The sequence below is a fragment of the Manis pentadactyla genome, chromosome 4 (genome assembly GCF_030020395.1).
Source record: "Manis pentadactyla isolate mManPen7 chromosome 4, mManPen7.hap1, whole genome shotgun sequence".
Taxonomy (NCBI): Eukaryota; Metazoa; Chordata; class Mammalia; order Pholidota; family Manidae; genus Manis; species Manis pentadactyla.
This window is the reverse complement of record NC_080022.1, coordinates 104743656-104765990: the sequence shown is the minus strand read 5'-3', so window position 1 is coordinate 104765990 and position 22335 is coordinate 104743656. Positions and strand designations below refer to the sequence as shown.

Genomic DNA, 22335 nt, shown 5'->3' with positions numbered 1-22335 from the left:
TCATTCAGGTGCCTTCTTTGTACTCTGGATGGGTGATTTTCATCAGGGCATACAGATTCTGTTAATGCTGGGCAGAGGCATCCAATTGGAAGAAGCAAGAAGAGAGACATTACAGGTCAACATAGAATTGAAAGTTTAATAACTCGGAAAATAAGGAGTTTTAGGGAAGTGACCAAACAGCTTAAAACAAAAAAAGAGATGAGGTCAAACCTGTTTAGCCAGGCCCTTGAGCAGTACCAAGTTCAAATAGAGGGCAGCAGCTCCCCATGTGCTAGTCCTGCACTGCCAGGTCCCCTGCCAGTCTGGCTCCGGCTGGCTATGCCATCATTCTCTCTGTCAACCCTTCCCTACTTCCCATCAGTCCCCCTCCCTCCACCAGGCCCCTTGGCCAACCTCCGTCCCCCACTGACTCAAACTCTCATTCATCTGCAGGAAATATTCACCCCTCTGGAGGGTGAGGGGGAAGGTGGACTGACAAGTGACTTATCACCATTGGTCCTCATTATAAGAGCAATCCATGCAGAATGCGGGATGCTTAGAAAACACAAAGTGCAAAGAAAAACAGTCACGTAATACCCTAATGCCCTTTAGCATTTTCCTACATATTAGTATCCTCACACACATATATAGAGGTGTGTGAGGTGGGGGTGTTTTTCCTTCTATTAATTTCAAACCATTTTAGAGCCTTTATTTCTTTAACTTAGTAATGTTCTTTCAGCATTTCTAGGTGTTCATAATATCTTTCTGTGTTTTTAAATGGCTGCATAATACTGTATTGCATGAGAAAGTGCTGCAAATGATGTAATGGAGTCTCTCTGGTGGCCTGCCCCGTGGTGTGTTGCTCATTCTTTACCTCCCTTTGGAAGGCGCCTCCACTTTGTATCAGCACAGCCCTACCCATCTTCCCGTGCTGTGTTAGGAATTCCTCCCTGGTTCTCTTCACTGCGCTTCTGCAGAGTTAATCCCTGCCTCCCTGGTTCTGTTTTATGCATCATGCCCCTCAGTGAAAACAAGCAGGGGCCCACTGCTCACTATCCGTTCATAGTCATGCTTAAAGCACGTTTCTTAAATTGCACTGGAAAAATATGCAACCCAAGGGCTGCCCACAGAGGAGGGCAAAGTACAAGAGACTGAACTACCAACAATGAAGGTCAAAGCCGAGAGAGAAGGAGTGGCCATGGATTACTGTTAGAAGTAACAAGCACTTGGGAAAGTCCCCAGAAGCAGTATCAATGCACTTGACTCTTAATTTTCAGTTGAATGTAGACCTTGGTGCTTTATTAGTATACTAGACATATTTCACGGTGCCTGGCCACTCACACTTAAAGCAGGGGGTGTACCCCACTTCCCTCCATGGTCTCTGCTGCCCCATATGCAGTAGGGACCTTGGAGGAAGTGGTTGTATGCCAGGTGATGGAATACGGATGCTCTTTTGCTCAAGTCTGGTTGGACCTGGGTGGGGTGAGGGAGGCCTAGTTGCAAAAAAGACTTGCTAAGCCACTGAGATTGATGTATGGGGAGTTTGCACCGAGAGCCACGGTGGGGGCTGCAGGAGAGAGAGCAACACTAGCATGCATATGTGAGCCCAGAGACCATGGCTAACTACAGGAAGCGTTTCCCTGAAGAGTAGAGGGGAGCTGCCCTCAGGAGGTGGCCTGCGTCACACAGTTTTCCAGTTCTGGGCCTTCCGGGGTCTATGATCCATACTCTTGGGTTGCTGTGAACTTGCACTGTGTGGCTGTCATTCCCACCTCTCCACCTGCCACACCCCGGCTCCCACAACTTGAGCTGGTTGAGTGGGCTCAGCTTCTTGTGATTATCCAGTTAATGTCCAAGCAGATGGCCCACACATGTGTGGAGATGGTCGCTGCTGCCAGCCAGTTGCTTCCCTCACTGTCTCCCAGAGCCAGCCTCTGGCTCTCAGAGCTAGCTGGGGACCTCAGGAACTGACTGCAGTGTTCAGAGCTTTTCCTAACCTTGGAGAAGTGGACACTTGGAGCCAGCTCCCGGCTGGACCCGTTGGCCCATTCACTCATCCGTCAGCGACGTTACCTGGAGCATCTAATGAGCCCCAAACACTGGGGTCCGCTCAGGGTCTGCACAGATAATAATACGGTTGCTCATTGCTAGTGATTCTATTGCTGAGAGTCACAGCATGGCCTCCGGGAGGCCAAGAAAACTCTGGGGAGAAGGCTCTGGCCAGCGGGACCGTGGGCAGAGTCAGGAGAAGAGAGGCCTTAGTGGTTTGCCCAGGGAGGGAGTACTTCCTGATGGGAGAGCTGGAGGGCTGCACCTTGAGTAGGAAGCTGCTCTGAGGTCCCTCTGGAGACCACCCATTCAAAACCTGTGCCTCCCTTAGCTAGGTAGGCCCCACTTCTACCTCTGTATCTCCATGGCCTGGGTGTTGGAAGACGGAAGGGGGGAACGTAATGTTGAGGAAATGGCAGGCTGACCTCTCATGGCTTCCTGAGGCCATGGCCATTGTCACATCCAGGCCTTGGTCTTTTGCCTGATGCACCAGATACCCCCCCTCCCCCAAGGTCTTCTGTCACTGCTGGCTGACATCCTGAGGTTGCTTGAAGGAGCCCTTCTGGCATTTTTCAGGAAGGACCTAGCTTGGCATCCTCCTCTTGGAGAGCACTGAGGGGGGCACACAGAGCCCTGCCAGCTCCCAGGAGGGCTGAGTATGACAGGCATCTGGGAGAAGACACGCTGCCCCAGGCAGCAAGGGTGGTGGTGGCCAGTGAAGAGGCTGTTTTGAAATCCAGTAATTGTTTCTCAACCAGACTGAGAATCTGGAGAAACTGGGGCATCTAAGGTCCAGAAATGCTGCCTAAAATAGTAGCAGCAACCAGAGTTGTAAGTTTATGCTTGTGAGAAAGAATAAGGCATTTGCTAGTTCTGAGTGATGGTCCTTTTACCAGGACTCACTCTAAGCTTGTGGTTCCTAGGCCACTGGGCTTGGCAGGAACCGCTGTGCCATGAGGCTGCCCTCTTATTAAAAAGAACCAGCTTGACACTCAACCCATTTCTGTTATCTTTGAAACCCGATGCAAGGAAGCAGTGGTCAGTAGATCAAGGGTAATTACAGGGCGAGCATTTATAGGCAAGTAATCTGATCCCGTCTTTCAATTTTTTTCCCCTCCAGAAAGTAGAAGGCAAATACAGGTACTTACAGTCAATTATAAGCATTTTCCTTTGGATTTGCGGCCTTGAATGCTGGTAGAGTTGGGAAAAGCGTCTGTTACTGTAGCCATGGGCAAGGTTGGGTTAGAGGGGGAGGAATATGAGAGGGTAGGTAGGACTCTGGGGGTTTATCCCTGCCTTTCCTGGGAAAGGAGTGAAGGTGAGTGACAGAGGAGGAGGCACTGAGACAGAAGAGCAGGGCGGTGTGATCCTTGGACTAGTCCTACAGCCAAGCATGTCGTGAGGTGGAGCAGCCGTGGAAGTCCTGGAAGTGCCCAGGTCTCCTCTGTCGTTTAAACGGCCAAGGAGAGAAGAGCTAGGAGACTCTGTAAGTCCGGAGAGGAAAGGAAGACAAGCAGCAGGAGGCATGTGAAAAACGAAGGGCTTATTGGTGATAGCAAAAACGATTAGAAAACCTAAATCTACATCAACATGAGAATAAAAAATATGTGGCATAATCCCGTCATAGAATCCAGCTGTATAAAAGGAAATAACTAGAATTACATTCAGTCTCAATGTCAGTCTCACTGACTTTATCAGTGAGGAGGAAAACCAAGGGACATATTTGTATGGAATGACACTGTTTATGTAAAAACAAATGCTCAACAATACTGTATATTTTCAATGGTTACATATATATCTGTATGTAAAAAGACACTTTTAAAAATAAGTCTGGAGAGATATATCCCTAAATCAGCAGTGCCAGTCTCTGGGGAATTGAGGAGGAAACAGAATTAGGGCTGGTCATCAAAAGAGATTAATGGCTTTTAATATTTCAATTAAAAATTGTAAAAGGTATTCTAATTTAAGTAAATACTAGAACATTTACAATGTTTTTGAAGTCAGAGGTTGCCAAGGTGGCAGCTTCAAAATGTTGTAGTGCATAAATTAGGCATGGGCTCAGCAGCTAAATATCCTGACATGGGACAATGAGGCGGCCTAGTGACTCAGCAGTGCTGATGGCGTGGAGATCAAAGTTGCCTTGGGATGAAGTACATCATCGTGTCACAGTCCTCTGCTGGTTCTGTAGCTGGTAGTCACACCTTCTTAGAAGTGGCATCAATAATTTAACATTTATTAATCATTGTCTTTAGACCAGCTCTATTTTAGGTACCCCTGGAGATTTAAGCAAACCAAAAAAGCCTCAAAGAATGAATGATATTTTTGTCCTTGAGCTCAGCACCAGTCCCGGCCCTCACCTTGTCTTCCTGACTGTGAATTTGGTCTTTCTGCTTCCAGTCTTGCCCTCTGCTCTGCCGTCCACCTGCCACTGGAATGATGATTCAGAAAACAAATTGGATCTGCGTCCTTACTTACCTCTGCTAGCCTTTCTCCACTTCCCCATCCCAGAGAAGGGGCTGACTTTATCAGTGTGCCTTTCAGTGCCCTTTCCCACCTCCAGGCATGTGCCATGTCCCCTCCAGGCATGGAACAACAGAGACCATGGCACACTTCTTGCCAACCGTGGAACATACTGCAACGTTTTCATGTGGCATGTGCTTCCCCCTCGCATCCTTCAAGACCCATTTCAGATGTCACTACTTCTGTGAAGCCTTTTTGGACCCACTTTCTCCTTCTGAGGGATCTTAACCTTGCACTTTGCACACTGCCATCGCATCCTGTTGTATAATAGTACTTAGTTATGTGTATTTCCTTTGGGATTGTCAGCTTAGGATAAAACCATGTCTTGATTTCTCCTCATGGTTTCTGGCCTGATACCCTTCATATAATAGGTACTCAAAAGATGTTGGTTGAAAGTGTAGCATACATCCCAGTTATCTTTGCCATGTAACAAATAACTCCAGAACTTAGTGGCTTAAAACAACCATTTTATTATAATGCTCGTAGAATCTGTGGGTCAGGAATTTGGGCAGGCATAGCAGGGATGTCTTCTCTCTGCTGCCCAGGGTCTGGGACCTCAGCTGGGAAGATTGCAAGGTTGGTAGGTTGCCTGCAGCTGAGGCCTGGGGTCGTATGAAGGCACACACATGGCTGGCAGGTTGAGTGAGGTGATGTGTGCAGAGCAGTAAGATAGTGCCTGGCAGGTGGTGCTGGTGGTTGCCTGTGAGCTCTGCCCAGGCTCTGGACTGGAGCACCTTACCATGGCCTCTCCATGTGGCTTGGGCTTCCTCACAGCATGGCAGCCTCAGGACCGTCTTAACTTCCTACTCAGTGGCACAGGGCACCAGGTAGCAGAGTGGAAGGCGCATCATTTTTTATGTCGTAGCCTTGAAAGTCACACATTGTCACTAGCTCACACAGATTCAAAGGGAAGGGAATATCACAAGCTCACCCAGATTCAAAGGGAAGGGAATAAACTACTCCACTTCTTTATGGCACGGTCACCTTGCAGAAGAGCATGTGGGATAGGAGAGATTGTTGCCACTGTGTTTGGAAAATACAACCAGCCATGGTGTGTGGGAGAAATAAGTTCCTCAGGTAGAGTTAACATCACTACTATTGCTACTATTACAGTCAGTGGCTTGATGCCTATTGAGCACTTATTATGGGCCAAGTACTAAGGATTTTAAATGTGGTGACTCATTTATCCTTCAACAACACTATGAAAATTATATCACTTTACAGATAAAGATACTGAGGCACAGAAAGGTTTAAGTACCCAGCCCAGGTCTCACAGCTACTGCCTATGCTGTGAAAGGTCAGGGAGGAGAAGATTCCAGAATTAGCTCCATCCTTCAAGTCTGCTACTGGGTTGTGGTACTGGACATAGCACATGGGAGTCTGGCTGTCTCAAGGGATGTTTTTAATGGCAGTAATGACCCAGATGCAGGCACTTGTGTCTGTTGTCTTTTAAGGCATCCTGGCTCTGTGGTACCTTGGCTAGGCTGCCCCTGGAGGGCCATGACATGGATCTAGTAGGGCTCTCTTTGTTAAGGGTCTTTTAACATGGCTGTCTCCAGCCTGGCTTCACTAACTCCCCATCCCTTGCCTTGGGTTCTGCATCTAAAGTAAAGTCACTAAGAGTGACTTATAGGGTAATAGGGTTGCTGTGAGTGTGAAAATTAGTTAATAACATAAAGCAGCTGGAACAATGCCCAGTGCCTGATCCGGTCCAGCCAGTGCTGGCTGTTGTTCATAAGGGCCAGGCTTCGTGTCTGTCTGTCCAGATTCAGAAAGGGATCAAACCAAGGTCCTTTTAGCTCATGCCATTTCCTGTCCTCCCTTGGCTGAAGGCCAGAAAGTGGGACTCCCCAGGCCTTGCCCCTAGAGTGGCCCTCCTGACTGCTCTCTCAGGAGCCTTTATGTTCTGTAGAGCCGCTTGGCTGGCCTGGTCTCCACCCCTGGTGTGTCTATTTGGTATTTTTAACTGGAGGCTGTGCAGATGCCCCATCACAGTCTTCAGGACCAGGTTGGCAAGAAAACCTAGTCAGTGGTTTATCATCACATCACTGATACTCACAGAGCACATTCTGTATAAGTCACAGACTAAGACAACTATTAGTCATGCTCATTGTCATGGAGAAAGTGACTTACCCTTGAAGACCATTTCCTCATCTGATAAATGCGGCTGTCATGAAATTGACCACCTTTTTAGTTGTTTTGAGGATTAAATGAGATGATGTATACAGAGCAGTAAGATAGTGGCTGGCACACCAAAATGCTAATCATTCTCAGCATTTATCTTCATTTTAAAGCAACACACACTTATTTTCATGGGAAAACAGAAAAGGAAAAGAGGAGGAAGTCACTCAGATTCTCACCCAAATATTCAGCCCAATATCATTGATAATCTCTTTGGTTATTTTTCAAGTATAGTAGAGTGTTTATTTTTAACATAATTTTATTGAAAATGCAGTTTTGCATTTTAACCAGAAGTTGAATATGTTCTTTCTAATGCTCTTGTACTTATAAAGATATTTCTGTTTTTAGATTGATATCTCCTGTTGGTAGAAATAAGATGAAATTTTAAAATAATTGTTTAGTAGCCTTCACAGAATTATTTGACCTCTGGGATTGCCTGTGAGTTTGATATATGGTGTTTTATATTATTCCCACTTTACAGATAAAGAAACTAGTGTGGCAGAGTAGAATTTTTATCAGCGGGGCGCTAAATGAGCTTTGATGATGGTAGAGGCCACAACTGGGAGAGCAGGTGTGGAATGGGGAGGTTGATCCTTCTGATATTTTCACATGCTCAGTCATGCATCTCACACATAGAAACTGGATCTTGTGCCTTGAGAGATGGGTCCCTGAGCCCAGGCATGTTCCAAAAAATACATGAGGGGCTGGCTTTCACAGGTACAGTGACCCCTCCCTGCTCACTAAGTCCTGAATCACGCTGCCCCCAGCCAGATTCTTCTAGGACTTAGCACAAAGGAAAAAGCGGGAGCATCCTTGGGCAAGCAGTATCTTGACAAACTAGTGAAGTGATAACATTCATTTGATGGCGACTATCAAAATGAAACCCAAAAAGGACATGGCCTTTCTTACTGGCCATTTATTGTCTAAAGCAATATTCTTAATTTTTTTCTGGGTCTGGAATCTCTTTGAGAATCTTTTGAAATTTATGGATGCTTCTTCTAGAAGAACATATATATGTGGGTAACACAATTTTTCATTCAATTTTAGGACTCACAGTTGTCTATATTAGCCGTACATTGGTACAAATTACCCCAAAACTTAAGGCTTAAAACAACAGTAAATTCTTCTCAATTTTATTGTAAACCTAAAACTGCTATAAATAAAGTCTTTAAAAAATCTTGATTGGAGAAACTATTGTGCTAAAGTGATAATTACCGCAGTTGTCAATAAGTTCCTAAAACAAGGTTTAACCTAAAAAACACCACAAAAACACAGCAGGAAACACTCGTTATATCTCACACAGTTTCTGCGGTCAGGAAGTCAGGAGTATCTTAACTGGGTAGCTCTGGCCCCGTGCTCTCAGGTGAGTGCAGGCAAGATGTCATCTGGGGCTGCAGCCATCCGAAGGCTTCAGGGGGCGGGAGGATCCATTTCCAAGGTGGCTCAGTTACATGCTGGTTGTTGGAGGGAGGCCTTTGAAGTCCCTCCCTAGGGCTGCTTTGATGTCCTCCTGGCATGGTGCTTGGCGTTTCTCAGAGTGTGTGGTCCCAGAGCAAAGCCGAAACACTCCATCATTTCTGCAACTCCTATTGGTCTGTTCAGTGCACAGGGCAAGATGGGGGGGTGGGGGGCGACCTCCATGCCCTCTCTAGGTACGCCACCCACCCAGTGCATTGACCTGAAAGCTCTCTTAGCCCTGCCACTTAGGGCCTTTATTACTTCAGGAGAGCTGATTAAATCATTGACCATTAAAGATTGTACTCAATCTCCAGCCCCTCCCTGGAGTTTGAGGGTAGGGCTGAAAGTTCAACTGTCTGAACACGGCCAACTCTTCCCTTGAAGCTATCGGAGGGCCTACCTTGAGTCATCTCATTAGCATAAACTCCAGTAGGGTCAGAAGCGGCCTCTTATGAATGACAAAAGACACTTTTGTCACTCAGGAAATTCCAGAGGTTTTAGGAGCTTTGGGCCAGGAAGCAGGGATACAGACCAAATACATATTTTTATTATCTCATATTAGTCAATACAGAATAAATTTAAACAGCAATTATCCATTATTTTTATTTTGGGGAAAGGAGTAAAACATGAAGAAAATAAAAATCACTTGCCATCCTATTACCTAGTATTTTTTTAAGACTTTTTTTTCTTTAGAGTAGTTTTAGATGTACAACAAAACTAAGGGGAAGATACAGAGATTTCCCATACAATCCCCAACATGCATAGCCTCCCCCCATTATCAACATCATTGATCAGAGTGGTACACTTGTTAACAACTGGTGGGTGATCTGCATTGACATGTCATTGTCATCATCGGTGTTGTACATTCCATGGGTTTGGGCCAATGTAAAATATATATAAAATATATATCATCATTATAGTATCATACAGAATATTTTCAATGCCCTAAAATTCTTCAGTGCTCTGCCTGTTCAACTCCCTGTCCACTCCTAACTCATCTTTTTATTGTCTCCATAGTTTTGCCTTTTGTAGAATGTCATGTAGTTGGAATCATAGTGTTTAGCTTTTTCTGATTGGCTTCTTTCACTTAATAATATGTAATGATAGTCCCTCCATGTCTTTTTATGGTTTGAAAGCTCATTTCTTTTTAGGGCTGAATAATATTGTGTTGTCTGGATGTACCACAGTTTATTTATCTATTCATTCACCAAAAGGACATCTTGATTGCCTTTAAGTTTTGACAGTTATGAATAAAGCTGCTATAAACATTTGTGTGCAGGTTTTTGTATAGACAGAAGTTTTTGATACCTTTGGGTAACACTGACGCATGCAATTGCTGGATCATATGGTAAGGGTATGCTTAGTTTTGTTAGAAACTACCAAACTATCTCCCACAGTGGCTCTACCAGGTTGCATTCCCACCAGCAATGAATGAATGTTCCTCATCCTCACCAGCATTCAGTGTTGTCGGTGTTCCAGATTTTAGCCATTCTTTATAGGTGTATAGTGGTATCTGTAGTGCTGTTTTAATTTGCATTTCCCTGATGACATATGATGTGGAGCCTCTTTTCATATGCTTACCTGCCACCTGATAGCTTCTTTGGTGAGGTGCCTGTTAAGGTCTTTGGCCCATGTTTTAATCAGTTTGGTTTTTTTCCTGTTGCTGAGTTTTAAGAGTTCATTGCATATTTTGGTCCTTTATCAGATGTGTCTTTTGCAAATATTTTTTCCCAGACTGTGGTGTCTTCTAATTCTGTTGATATTGGCATTCACAGAACAGAAGTTTTTAATCTTAATGAAGTACAGCTTATCATTTATTTGTTTCATGAATCATAACTTAGGGGTTGTATCTAAAAAGGTGTCACCATACCCAAGGTCATCTAGGTTTTCTCCTCTGTTATCTTCTAACAGTTTTATAGTTTTGCATTTTACATTTAGGTCTGTGGTCCATTAATTTTTATGAAGAGTGTAAGGTCTGTGTCTAGATTCTTTTTTTTTTTTTGCATGTGGATATCTAGTTGTTCCAGCACCATTTGTTGGAGAGACTAATTTTACTCCATTGTATTGCCTTTGCCACTTTGTCAAAGATCAGTTGACTATATTTATTGGGGTCTATTTCTGGGCTCTTTATTCTGTTCCATTGATCAATCACCAATACCACACTGTTTTGATTATTATGGCTTTATAGTAAGTCTTGAAGTCAGGTAGCTTCAGTCTTCTAACTTTGTTATGCTCCTTCAATATTCTGATGGCTATTCTGGATCTTTTGCTTCTCCATATAAACTTTAGAATCAATTTTATTGATACCCACAAAATAATTTGCTGGGATTTTGATTGGGATTGTGTGGAATCTGTAGATCAAGTTGGGAAGGCCTCATATCTTGACAATATTGAGTCTTTCTATCCACGAACATGGAATTTCTCTCCATTTTTTTTTTTAGTTCTTTGATTTTGTTCCTCAGAGTTTTGTAGTCTTCCTCATGAAGATCTTGTGTATATTTTATTACATTTACAATTGTTTCATTTTTTGGTCTGCTAATGTAAACAATACTGTGTTTTCATTTCACATTCCATTTGTTCATTCTTGGCATATAGGAAAACAATTTACTTTTGTATAATAACCTTGTGTCTTGCAATCTGACTATAACTGATTATTTGTTCCAGGTTTTTATTTATTTGTTTGTTTTGTCTGTAAATTATTTTGGATTTTTTTTACATAGATAATAATGTCATCTGTTATCAAAGGCAGTTTTATGTCTTCCTTCCCAATCTGTATACCTCTTCTTTTCTTTTTTTTTGCCTTACTGCATTAGCAAGGACTTCCAAGTATGATGTTGAAAAGAAGTGAGAGGGAAGATCCTTGTACTTCACCAGATCTTAGTGGGAAAGCTTCAAGTTTCTCACCATTAAGTATGATGTTAGCTGTAGACTTTTTGTGGATGTTCTTTATCAAGTTGAGAAAATTCTCCTCTAGTCCTAGTTCACTGAGTTTTTTATCATGAGTGGGTGTTGGAGTTTGCCAGATGCCTTTTCTGCTTCAATTGATATGATCATGTGATTTTTCTTTTTAGCCTGTTGATGTGATAGATTACATGAATTGATTTTTGAATGTTAAACCAGAATTACATAAATCCTACTTGGTTGTGGTATATGATTCTTTCTATACATTGTTGGATTTGATTTACTAATATTTTGTTGAGGATTTTTGCATCTATGTTCATAAGAGATAGTGGCCTGCAGTGTTCTTTTCTTGTAATACCTCTGTCTGGTTTGGGTATTAAGGTAGTGCTGCACTGAAGGAATGACTTAGGAAGTATTCCCTCTGCTTCTTTTTGAAAATGTTGTAGAGAGTTGTACGATTTCTTCCTTAAATGTTCAAAATAATTTACCAGTGAATTCGTGGGCCTGGGACTTTCTGTTTTGGAAGGTTATTATTGATTTAATTTCTTTAATAGGTATAGGCCTGCTCAGATCATCTATTTCTTCTTGTAAGAGTTCTCACAGATTGTGTCTTTCAAGCAATTGGTCCATTTCATCTAAGGTATCAAATTTGTAGGCACAGAGTTGTTCATAGGATTCTTATAGTATCCTTTTAATTTCCATGGGGTCTGTAGTGATATCCTCCTTTTCATTTTTGATATTAGTAATTTGTACCCTCTCTTTTCCTTGGCCTGGCTAGAGGCTTCCATTTTATTGATCATTTCCAAAGAATCAGCTTTTTTCTGTTGATTCCTATATTCAGTTTCATTGATTTCTGCTCTGATTCTTGTTTTTTTCTGCTTACATTGGATTTAATTTGCTCTTCCTTTTCTAGTTTACTAAGGTAAAAATTTAGAGTATTGATTTGAGATCTTTCTTCTTTTCTGATACATACATTCAATGGTATCAATTTCCCTCTAAGCACTGCTTTCTCTGCATATCTCAAATTTTGGTAAGTCATATTTTCATTTTCATTTAATTGAAAATATTTTAAAATTTGACTTGTGATTTCTTCTATGTGTGTGTTATTTATAAGTGTGTTTTTTAATCTCCAGTTATCTTCCTGTTACTAATTTCTAGATTAATTTCACTGTGGTCTGCAAGCAGACATTGTATGCTTTTTATTATATTAAATTTGTTAAGGTGTGTATTATGGACCAGAATGTGGACTGTCTTGGCCCATGTTCCGTGTGAACTTGAGAAGAATGTGTGTTCTGCTCTCATTGGATAAAGCAGTCTATGGATGTCCATGATATGCAGTTGATTGATGGTCCTTACTGGATCTGTCCATTTCCAGTAGAGAGGGGCTGAAGTCACCAACTATGATAGTAGATTCAACTATTTCTCCTTAAAGTTCTATCAGTTTTTGCCTCATGTAGTTTGACACTCTGTTGTTATGTGCGTACATATCAAGAATTGTTATGTCTTCTCATCCCTGATGACTTTCAGTACTTTGAAGTCTACTCTGTCTGATTTAATATATCTACTCCTGCTTTCTTTTGATTAGTGTTAATATGGTGTATTTTTTTCCATACATTTATTTTTAATCTGTATGTATCCTTATATTTAAAGTGGGTTTCTTTAAAACCCAAAGATATAGTTGGGTCATGTATTTTGATTCACTCTGAGAATCTCTGTCTCAATGGTGCATTTAGGGCACTGACATTCTGAGTGATTACTGATACAGTTGGATGAATATGTGTAATATGCATTACTACTTTTTATTGATTTACCCGTGTTCTTTGTCCCTATTTTTGTCTTCCACTTTTTTTCTGTCTTTTGTGTCTAGTCCTTTTTATACAATTATGACAATTCCTTTGTTCTTTTCTTTTTAAATTACAGAATTGCATAGTAATTCAGAGTACTGGGATGTCTAAAGTACAAAAGTTATTAAAAATAAAAGCAATCCCTGTCTGGGAGAAGCCTTCTGGTGTAGACTGAGACAGAAGATAAAAGGGGCCATGGAGTCAGGGGATGCCTTGGTCAGAGTTGGGGACCTGGGTCTCTTTGAAGGCAGCAGTATCTAGGAAAATGAGATTTGGGTAGCAGGGGCAGTGCCAGGAGAAGGAAATGGGGAGGGTGAGGTGTGGAAGGGAAATTAAACTGACTGAGAAGAGAAGTTAATTTTTATTTCTATGTTAAGGTCCACTTCTTAAGAAAACTATTTTCAGGGGGCAAAATCCCCCTTGGGATGGGAAGGAAATTAAGAAGTTATTTAATAAACAGGTGCAGTTGAATGTGTATAGTTAAAGTACAATCCAGTATTTATTTATTTGTCAGGGCTGTTTATAATCTGCTTCCGGTTTAGACAAGTCGTTTTGACACTGATGCCCTGTCTCATTCAGGCCACTTAACACTGTTGGCCTTTCAGGGAGTTAATGTGTATGATCGGATGATCAAATGCTTTTGTAAGGTCTGTAAACAGAACCACCCTCTTGGTAAACTCAGTATTGCATCACAGTAGCCAGCTGCTTTCTTCTGCCCATTCACTAGAGAATGAAACTTTCTTGACCCAAGTCAACTTGGAGTCTTTGCAGAAGGGAGGAGCTTAAAATTATTGAAAGCCTTAAGTTAGCATATGATCTTTAATTTGGGCATTTGGCTGGCACTGTATGTCACCTTAGAGCAGCAATTCTTTTTTTTAATTTTTTTATTTTTTTATTTCTCTGATCTTTATTATGTCCCTCCTTCTGCTGACTTTGGGCCTCATTTGTTCTTCTTTTTCCAGTTTCAATAATTGTGACTTTAGACTATTCATTTGGGATTGTTCTTCCATTAGAGCAGCAATTCTTGACCCTGCTATGTGTTAGAATTTTTAAAAATCTTAATGTTCACTGAAATGCAAGGACACCTGAATGTTATGAACATAGTTAAATTGTTTTCAGAGTTCTGTGTTTCTGGCGAACTGCAAACATTTGATTCAAAGGTTTCTATGTACTTTTCTAATTGTCCTAAAAATTATGCATAGTCACCATGTTATGCACCAAATCTTAACATACTGAAAATTACTAATAAGCTGTCTCCTCTATGACTTTCATTATAGTAATGAATACTGTCAACCAGAATGTACCACGTCAATTCACATACCACTGTGATTTGTTGATTTGCGACCCCCCCACCCAACCAGTTTTTGAATTTCCCTGCTTCTGGTGCTAAAGCCAAGATGGGATTCTGCGTAAGATTTTGGGAGAAACAGTGCTGCATGAATAAAAATTTATAAGCCACAGGCCTTTCCTTACAGGGTTTGTTTCAAAGTTTATCATTTTGCAGATTAGGTTGGCTTATTTTGAGGCCCAATCCCGCCCACTAGACTGGGCTTAGAGCTTCACCCCACTAGTACTTGAGCTGGCCTGGCTGTTCATCAGCTGAATACCACTTTACTCCAGAGCAACTGTGCTTTGCTTTTGCAGAGGGAAAGGGGAAGCTTTCATGGGAGTGGGAGTGGGCTGCAGCTGTGGGTGGCAGTGGGTGGTCCAGAGATGGTGCCATTGTCCAGAGGCCATTGGAGTGTCCTCTAAGGATCCAGAGATGCAGAATGTTCCAGTCAGAAAAGGTCTTAGCTATCATCTACATTTGCCCTCTTACAGCACTAAACTATGTTTTCTACCTTTATCTTGCATCTACCTACCACTTCAGCATTTTATTAAAAAGAAGAAGAAGAAGAAGAAGAAGAAGAAGGGAGAAATGTGGGATTCACATATAAATCAAGTATAAAAATCAAACGAATATTTAAAAAAAAGAAAAAGTCTTAGCTAGCAGCATTTTGAGGACAAATTATGGGCTTGGCCCTGTGCTAGGAGCTTCACAGATGTTATTTAGCCTTTTTAATAACTATGAGGCATACATTATTATCCCCATCTTACAGGTGAGGAAACTGAAGCTTGGGTAGGGTTAAGTAACTTACCAAGGTTGCAGCCAGTAAGTGACAAAGCCGGCATTGGCATAAGTGCAAGGCTGCTCCACGGCCTTCTTAGAAATCATTTTATAGATGATAAGATCAAGGGTCAGACAGGAAAAGCAACTCGTCTAAGATGACCCAGACAGGTCCAGTTCCTGGCAAAGCTGTGACTAGAATTCACCTGTTCCTTCTGCTACACTTGCTGTGCCCAGCCACTGCCAAGAGGAAGGCCACAGGGTATGCCCCTCCCACCGTTTCCGAGGCTCAGCACATTCAGTGTTATCCGGGTATGGAATGAGAAAATGAACTCACCTTATTTCCCTACCTCCAAGTCTGTTCTTGTTAAGAAGAACATGGAGCAGGCAGGCAGAGGCGACCGTGGGAAAGCATATTCCCAATCAGGAGGCAGGGAGCTGGTGGGCAAATCCGGGCTGTGCCCTGGAGGGCAGCCTTCCTTATGCCAGGGGTCCGCACTGTCACTTGCCCCCATTGTCAGCTTGTGGGCATCTAGGCAGCAGGAATCTGCTTCAGCCCTTCACATTCAGGTTTGTGTGTGCTTAGCTTAAAGCTGCAGCAGCCTGCAGGAGCTCAGCCCAGCCTCCATCCATGGAAGGAGGAAGCAGTAAGGAATGCCCTCCACATGGTGTCCTGGGAGTAGCTGCATTTGAAAATAAAAGGTGCAGAACCAAAGAAAGGGCCTTAGGACTCCCTCCAACCAGGCCTCAAATCAAGAAAGGAGCGTTTAATTTCAGCCAGACTCTAAGACAAGTTGCTTTTATTTGTTTTCATCTGAATTTGGCCAAGGATTCAACTTTTTCTGCTTGTTTTATTAAAAACTTTATAAACAGCATTAATAAGCAGATATAAAACTGTCACATAAATGACAGAAGGACTAAATGCAGTTCCCAGGGGTCAGCTGTTGAATAAGTACCAGAACCACCTCCTTGCATGATCAAATTCCCATATATGCAAATTAGGGGCAGTGGTTTACCATGGAGTGTTTTAATTAATATTTATAAATCACAGAGCACCTCAGAAAGGGCCAGTAAACTATTTATATTATCATGTCACACAAATAACAAACCCTTTGATTGCTGCTGCCTACTTTGCATTTTGGTCTGAGAAGTAAGCAAGCATTTTGTGTGTATATGCTCCCATAGGTATTGTGTCAGCCCAGCGGCAGGTTGGTGTCCAGGAAGGACCCTTGTACCGCATGGAGGGCTCCCACATCACCATCTGGTGCAACGTGAGTGGCTACCAGGGACCTTCTGAGCAGAATTTCCAGTGGTCTGTTTACCTGCCCTCTGCCCCAGAGCGTGAGGTCCAGATCGTCAGCACTGTGGACGCTTCATTCCCTTACGCCATCTATACCCAGCGTGTCCGCACTGGGAAGATCTATGTGGAGAGAGTCCAGGGAAACTTGGCCTTCTTGCACATCACTGATCTTCAGGCCCGGGATGCTGGGGAATATGAATGCCACACACCCAACACAGACGAGCGGTACTTCGGGAGTTACAGTGCCAAGATGAACCTTGTGGGTAAGGAGACAACTGTTTTCACATGGCCAGTGTCCTGCATGAGTGTCACAGTCACTTCAGGCTTCTAGAACAAATTACCATAGACTGGATGGCTTCCAACAAACTTATTTCTCTTAGCATTCTGGGGGCTGGAAGTTCAAGATCAGGTAGTAGCAGGGTCAGTTCTGATGAGGGCTGTCTTTGAGTTGCAGACTGCTGACTCCCTGTTGTACCTTCTCATGGTGGGAAGGGAGTAGGGGAGCTCACTGAGGGCCCTTTGTAAGGGCACTAATCCTATTCATGAGGGTGCCACCCTCCTGACCTAATCACCTCCCAAAGTCCCCATCTCTGGGCATTGGGATTTGTCGCATGGATTTGGCAAGGGGCGGAGGGAAGGAGTGTAAACGTTCAGTTCTTGACACTGAGTCACTTCTTTTATAATACAACTTTATTTGACTGAACAAAAAAAATCAAGTTCCCCAAATATTTTAAAGCTCAACACATAGCATAAGTGAAGAGTTTTCATGTTCATTTGTAAATAATAGCAGGTAGAGGCTGAAAGTTAAAGAAGATCTAATGCAGATATTAAGAATTCAGAGAAGGTTAAGTGGCCCTCTAGCTCGTGAAAGGGGACGTGAAAATACAAGGCAAAGATGTTTGTCATTGTTGATCTGAAGAAATGATGATGAAGAAGTATACGACATCAGGGGGCAGAGCAGCAAAACCTCTGGAAATGATGCCTTTGGCTGGGCCCGGAGATGCCTGTGTGCTGCCAAGTCAGACAGCAAGTGCAGCTCAGGTCCTCACTCAAACCTGGAGCACATCAGTAGGCCCTTCGGCCACGTGAGTGAGGGATGGTGCAGCAGCAGTCTCCCTCGGCCCGGGCTGCCTGAGTGATGGAGGGAGCTGGCAGTAGAGGGATGGGGCTGGGCCACGACATTTCCTTGTGTGAAGGGCCAGTAACATCAAGGCTCTTTTGTTGTTCTGCCCAAGTCGTAATTTCCAGGCTTAAAACCTGAAAATTAGGACTTGGGCAGAAGAACAGAACAGCCTTGTACTATTGACCCTTCCCATCGGCAGACGTGGCCCAGGGCTGCCCACGTGAAATCTCCCTGCTCTCTCCACCTCAGGCTTCCCTTGGTTACTTTTTGTTTCTTATACAAGTTGGCATCCCAACAGGAGTCCTGGAAGATGCCATCCTGAGATGAGTGCAGTGAGACAGCCCTGTTGTGACTGAGGTGTCCTCACCAGTTGAAAAGGGGTGGTGTTTAGTCTCCATAGTGAAATGTGACCAAGAGACCACAGGGGGTAACTTCTCCCCTTGCCTGAATCATCCACATGGTGGCTCCCCCACAGTAGGGCCACTTTGATTCATGAATTATATGAAAATGAAACCTACTGAAAAGTTGAGGATGCTGCTGCTTTTCTCAATGAAAAGGTCTTTTTAAAACATAGCCTTCCTAGATCAATACACTGCTGAAGGAAGTTAGGGTGGGTGCAGGGATAGCGGGGCCAGAGGGAGAAAATGGGCACCTTGTGTAGAAATGTCAGACCCCAAGTTCTAGGGACTATTTCCAGTTGAAGATCGGTCAGAAGCCAGGTTAAAGTATCTTGAAGCAATGCCAAAATGAGCAACAAAATCTTATTTGACCTAAAAGAAACTTCTTTTTACACAGTATTTTCAGGGAGTTCATTGATTGTGTAAGAAGAAATACAACACACCTTTCATCTGAGTGTTACTAAAATACCAAACAGGTTAAGTGTTTTAAGTGCCAAAAAGTTACAGTCCAAATCCAAACAGAAAGCTCCTGTTTCTGTGCCATCTGGGGTCATCTGTGGCTGTGCAGAGATTGCTAAAGGCTGTGTGGGGTGGGAGCTTAGTGCAAGAATGTAAGATCCTGTGGCCTTATGACTGTGCTCTGGGGCATACTCTGTGTTGCAGTGATCCCAGACTCTCTGCAGACCACCGCCATGCCCCAGACTCTGCACAAAGTGGAGCAGGACCCTCTGGAGCTCACTTGTGAGGTGGCCACGGAGACGTTCCAGCACAGCCACCTGTCGGTGGCCTGGCTCCGGCAGAGTGACAGCGAGAAGCTCGTGGAGGTCATTTCCCTGAGCCGAGATTTCGTGCTTCACTCCAGCAACGAATATGCCCAGAGGCAGAGCCTTGGGGAGGTGCGGCTGGACAAGCTGGGGAGCACCACCTTCCGTCTCATCGTCTTCCACCTGCAGCCTTCTGACCAGGGCGAGTTCTTCTGTGAGGCTGCTGAGTGGATCCAGGATCCCGATGGCTCGTGGTATGCCATGACCCGAAAGCGATCTGAAGGAACCATGGTCAACGTCCAGCCCACTGGTCAGTCTCTCTTGTCCCCATTCTCTACCTGGTGGTAAGGGTCATCAGACCCTAGGAGGGTGGCCACTTCCTTCTCTGGTGATCTCTGAAAGTACTCGGGGTGAATCAGGTATCCTAAAACCTGACCTTCTAGTGAGTCACAGGGAGGAGTCACACAGACTGAATCCCGCTTACAGACATGATTTTTTTGACGTACATGGAGTTTTACATTTTCTTGAATCCCAAATTCATTTTAAAAAGTGAGAGATTTCACATAAAGCATTTGCATCTTATGACTAGGTTCCCCTTAGCCACAGTGGCTGCCCCTTTGGTGTTGTCTGCTTCAGGTACCTACCGGTCCTGTTTCATTTGCAGAAGACATTTGAGATTATGAGCCTTCCATCATAGGTATGAGATTATTGACTGGAGAAATTTTAGCTTACATTACTACTTTTTCATATTAATAGTATATTTTGGTGGTGTTTTATCATCTCCAAAATACTTAGTCACACATTCTTCAGTTCCTCAGAAGCTGTTTGCAGTAAGCCGGTGGTGGAAAATATGCTGAGTGCAGATTACTTTATGGTGGGGCCCCGAGAAGAGTCACAGGGTGTGTTGTTGAGGCCAGCGTAGAGAGTACCAGGTTCTACCATGAACACTTTCCCCAGTGAAAGACCTGGAAAGGAGGCTCCCTGAGGAGGCTGTGCCAGGTTAGAGGTGCCGCAAGCTGATGGGGGCACCGTGGGCTGAGATCCTCCCTACTCCTCACATTAGTCACCCACAGTCTCTGACGGTACTGTCTCAGCCCCTGAGTCCAGCCAAGCTCCCGCGCAGAGCTGACAGCCGCTGGCTGCCTCTGTGGGGCTCGGGCAGGCTCTGCATGGGCCTTCTGTCCCCTGGCTCTGGATGGAGGGCTGTGCTGTCAGCACAGAGCAGTAAGGACCCTAAACCTGTCCTTGTGTTGTTACTCGCCTCTGGTGAGGGGCCACAGTGGTCCTGGTGCATGGAGGTGTGGTAGGAGATGAGCTGGGGAGACTGCGTTTCAGGTGGGGTCCCCTCTTCACGATTTCTTCCTTAACCACCCAAATGCTGTCCCAAATCACTGCCTTGGTCTTTGCATAGATTTCCTGCCACTTGTTCTTCTGCTATTCCAGAGCAATGGTTCAGACTTACCTGACAGTATGGATTCCCGAATCATACCTTGGTTCGGGGGGACCCGGGAAGCTGGATTTCCAGTATACTTCCCAGGCGACTCTTCCACTGTCCACATTTTGTCAAGCATAGCTCTGGAGATAATAGGGCAGAAGTGATTCTCCAGACACCTAGAGGGCTTTTATGAGAAAGTTCGGCCCCTGGGAAGGCAGCACTTCATCTCTTCTATAGGACCCAGAGCATTTAGCAGCTTTTGAATCTTCTGGTACTAAGGAATCTATGGAAGGCACTTTATTTCATATTTATCCTTTCCCTTCCTGGCTGGTTTTAAGATCTGCTTCAAAAGTGTGGACCAAATTTGAGTCTTCATGCTTTTAAATTCGGTTGTATCAGTTAATCTTCTTTCTTTTAATCTTACCAATTTGGAATTAGGGATTTTTGAATTTGCCCAGCAAATGTATCCAAACTAAGCCAGTGAAGAGAAACCTAGATGAAAAAGGTTGATGACTTCACTCTGTGTCCCTGTGCCATTCAGGCTCAGTGGTTGCAGCCCCAGCCTTGCCCTCACCTAGTTCTCTTCAGCAAACATTTAGTAGGTCTCCACTGCACTGAAGGTGTGGTGAAGGCACTGGGTATTCAAAGGTGAATATTGCTTGGTCCCTGTGCTCAGACACTTGCCGATGTGAAAGCCCACAGCTAAGTGGAGTGTGCTAAGTGTTGTGATAGCACTGTGTGTAGAGTGCTCTGGGAACAGCGAATGTGTTCTTGCAGCATTAGGTTTTCTCTGGATGGGAGAGTTAGGGCAAATCTGGGAAAACCAACAGATTGGTGACCTGAGCTGAGTCTTGGAGCTCAAGGAGACATCAGGAGGAGAAACGTAAAGGCCAAAAATTGCTTTACATGAGAAGTCAAGGGTGAGCAGATGTTGAGTTCCGGATGTGAGTGCTAAGAGGAGAAAGGGAAAGGTAGCTAGCTGGAAGCTCCACCTGCTATATTGTAGAGGTTGGCCTTGACTACATAGACCAGCCATTTTCAAGCTGCTCTCTTGGAATCTTACAAGCCCCTTAGAAGTGCCTGAGAGGCTGTGCGTGGGTGTGAGAGGGTTTCGTGTGTTTGCATGCACACCATAGGTTTGCTGTGAGGCTTGTGTCTTCCACCTGGGATTGTGAAGGCTTCACCAAGCCATGGACACATTCCTGTGAGATTAGAAGAACCTTTGGATCTCAAAAGCAGAGAGCCACAGTTGTAGCCAACCTAACTGAGGAAATGGAATGGTCTGAAGTCTAGGGCTCCCATTTGCATGTCTTCAGTGTCATTTATGTGGAAGGGGTGTTTTTTATTATTGATGTTGTTATAAATGACCATAAGTTGGTTGACCAGAAAGCCAGTATCTGGCAGATAACATGGATATATGTTCATCTAGGCAGAGGGTGGCAGAGTAAAACATACTTCTTCCAACCCATGTCTCTCAGAATTGGTCCTCTGAGAAAGGGAAGCTGAGGCCACAGTTACCACATTGGATGTGAGCCCTAGAGTTGTAGAATGAGGTTTGCTTGGTCAGGTAGTTTGGGTAATAAAGGCAGGAGCTAATTTTCTGTAGAAAGTGGATGTTTGGGGCAAGACACTAGTCCATGTGGGAGGGGAAGACATGGGGAGCCTCAGGAACAGGTGGGTACAAAGCCAAGCTTGGGCTGGAGAAGAGGCAGTTGAGGGAGCCTACTTGCGATTCCTGTGTTTTCTTAGGAAAATAGGATTCTCATGTGCTTGAAGAGTGCCTGGGATAGGGGAATATAAGTGGGTCATGGGTCTTCAAGATAGGATAAAGGCTCAGGAATGCCAGTGTTTGGAAGGCCATCAAGGTTGGAGCTAGGGAAGCTATGAGGAATGCAGACGTCCCTGTGATGTGATGTTCCCTTCCATGTTCTCCTTAGTTCATTAGGGGAACAGAGCTACAGCTGGAGGAGGAGGGACCTGGGCAGTGGTTACAGCTGCAGCCCCACCCACTCAAAGTTCTGTGGTTCCGTTTTCTAGGGCAGAAAGTTTTTTCTAACCCTCAGTCCTTTGTCTTACCCCCACTTGTGCCACGGGTGCCTAGGAAATAAGGAATCGACAGTCTGTGCACTCACACAGTGCAAGGGGCACTGTTAGTGGTGATGTAGGCACCCTCTCCTGCCTGATTAATTACCCCAATCTTGAAGGGTGCTTGGGGTCATTGACCATTTCAGAGGTCAGCGGAAGTAGGACTTTCCCACTCCACTTTCCTAAAGATA

At 44.1% G+C, this 22335-nt stretch overlaps 1 protein-coding gene across 3 annotated transcripts in view; it reads left to right on the top strand.

The window, feature by feature from the left end:
• Positions 1–22335, top strand: part of IGSF3 (immunoglobulin superfamily member 3) — an 89394-nt gene that overhangs the window by 33424 nt on the left and 33635 nt on the right. For all 3 annotated transcript variants that reach the window (XM_036924472.2, XM_057500586.1, XM_057500585.1), the window contains exons 3-4: positions 16225–16602; positions 18524–18934. In XM_036924472.2, the coding sequence (XP_036780367.2) occupies positions 16225–16602; positions 18524–18934 (789 nt within the window). The remainder of the gene's footprint in view (positions 1–16224; positions 16603–18523; positions 18935–22335) is intronic.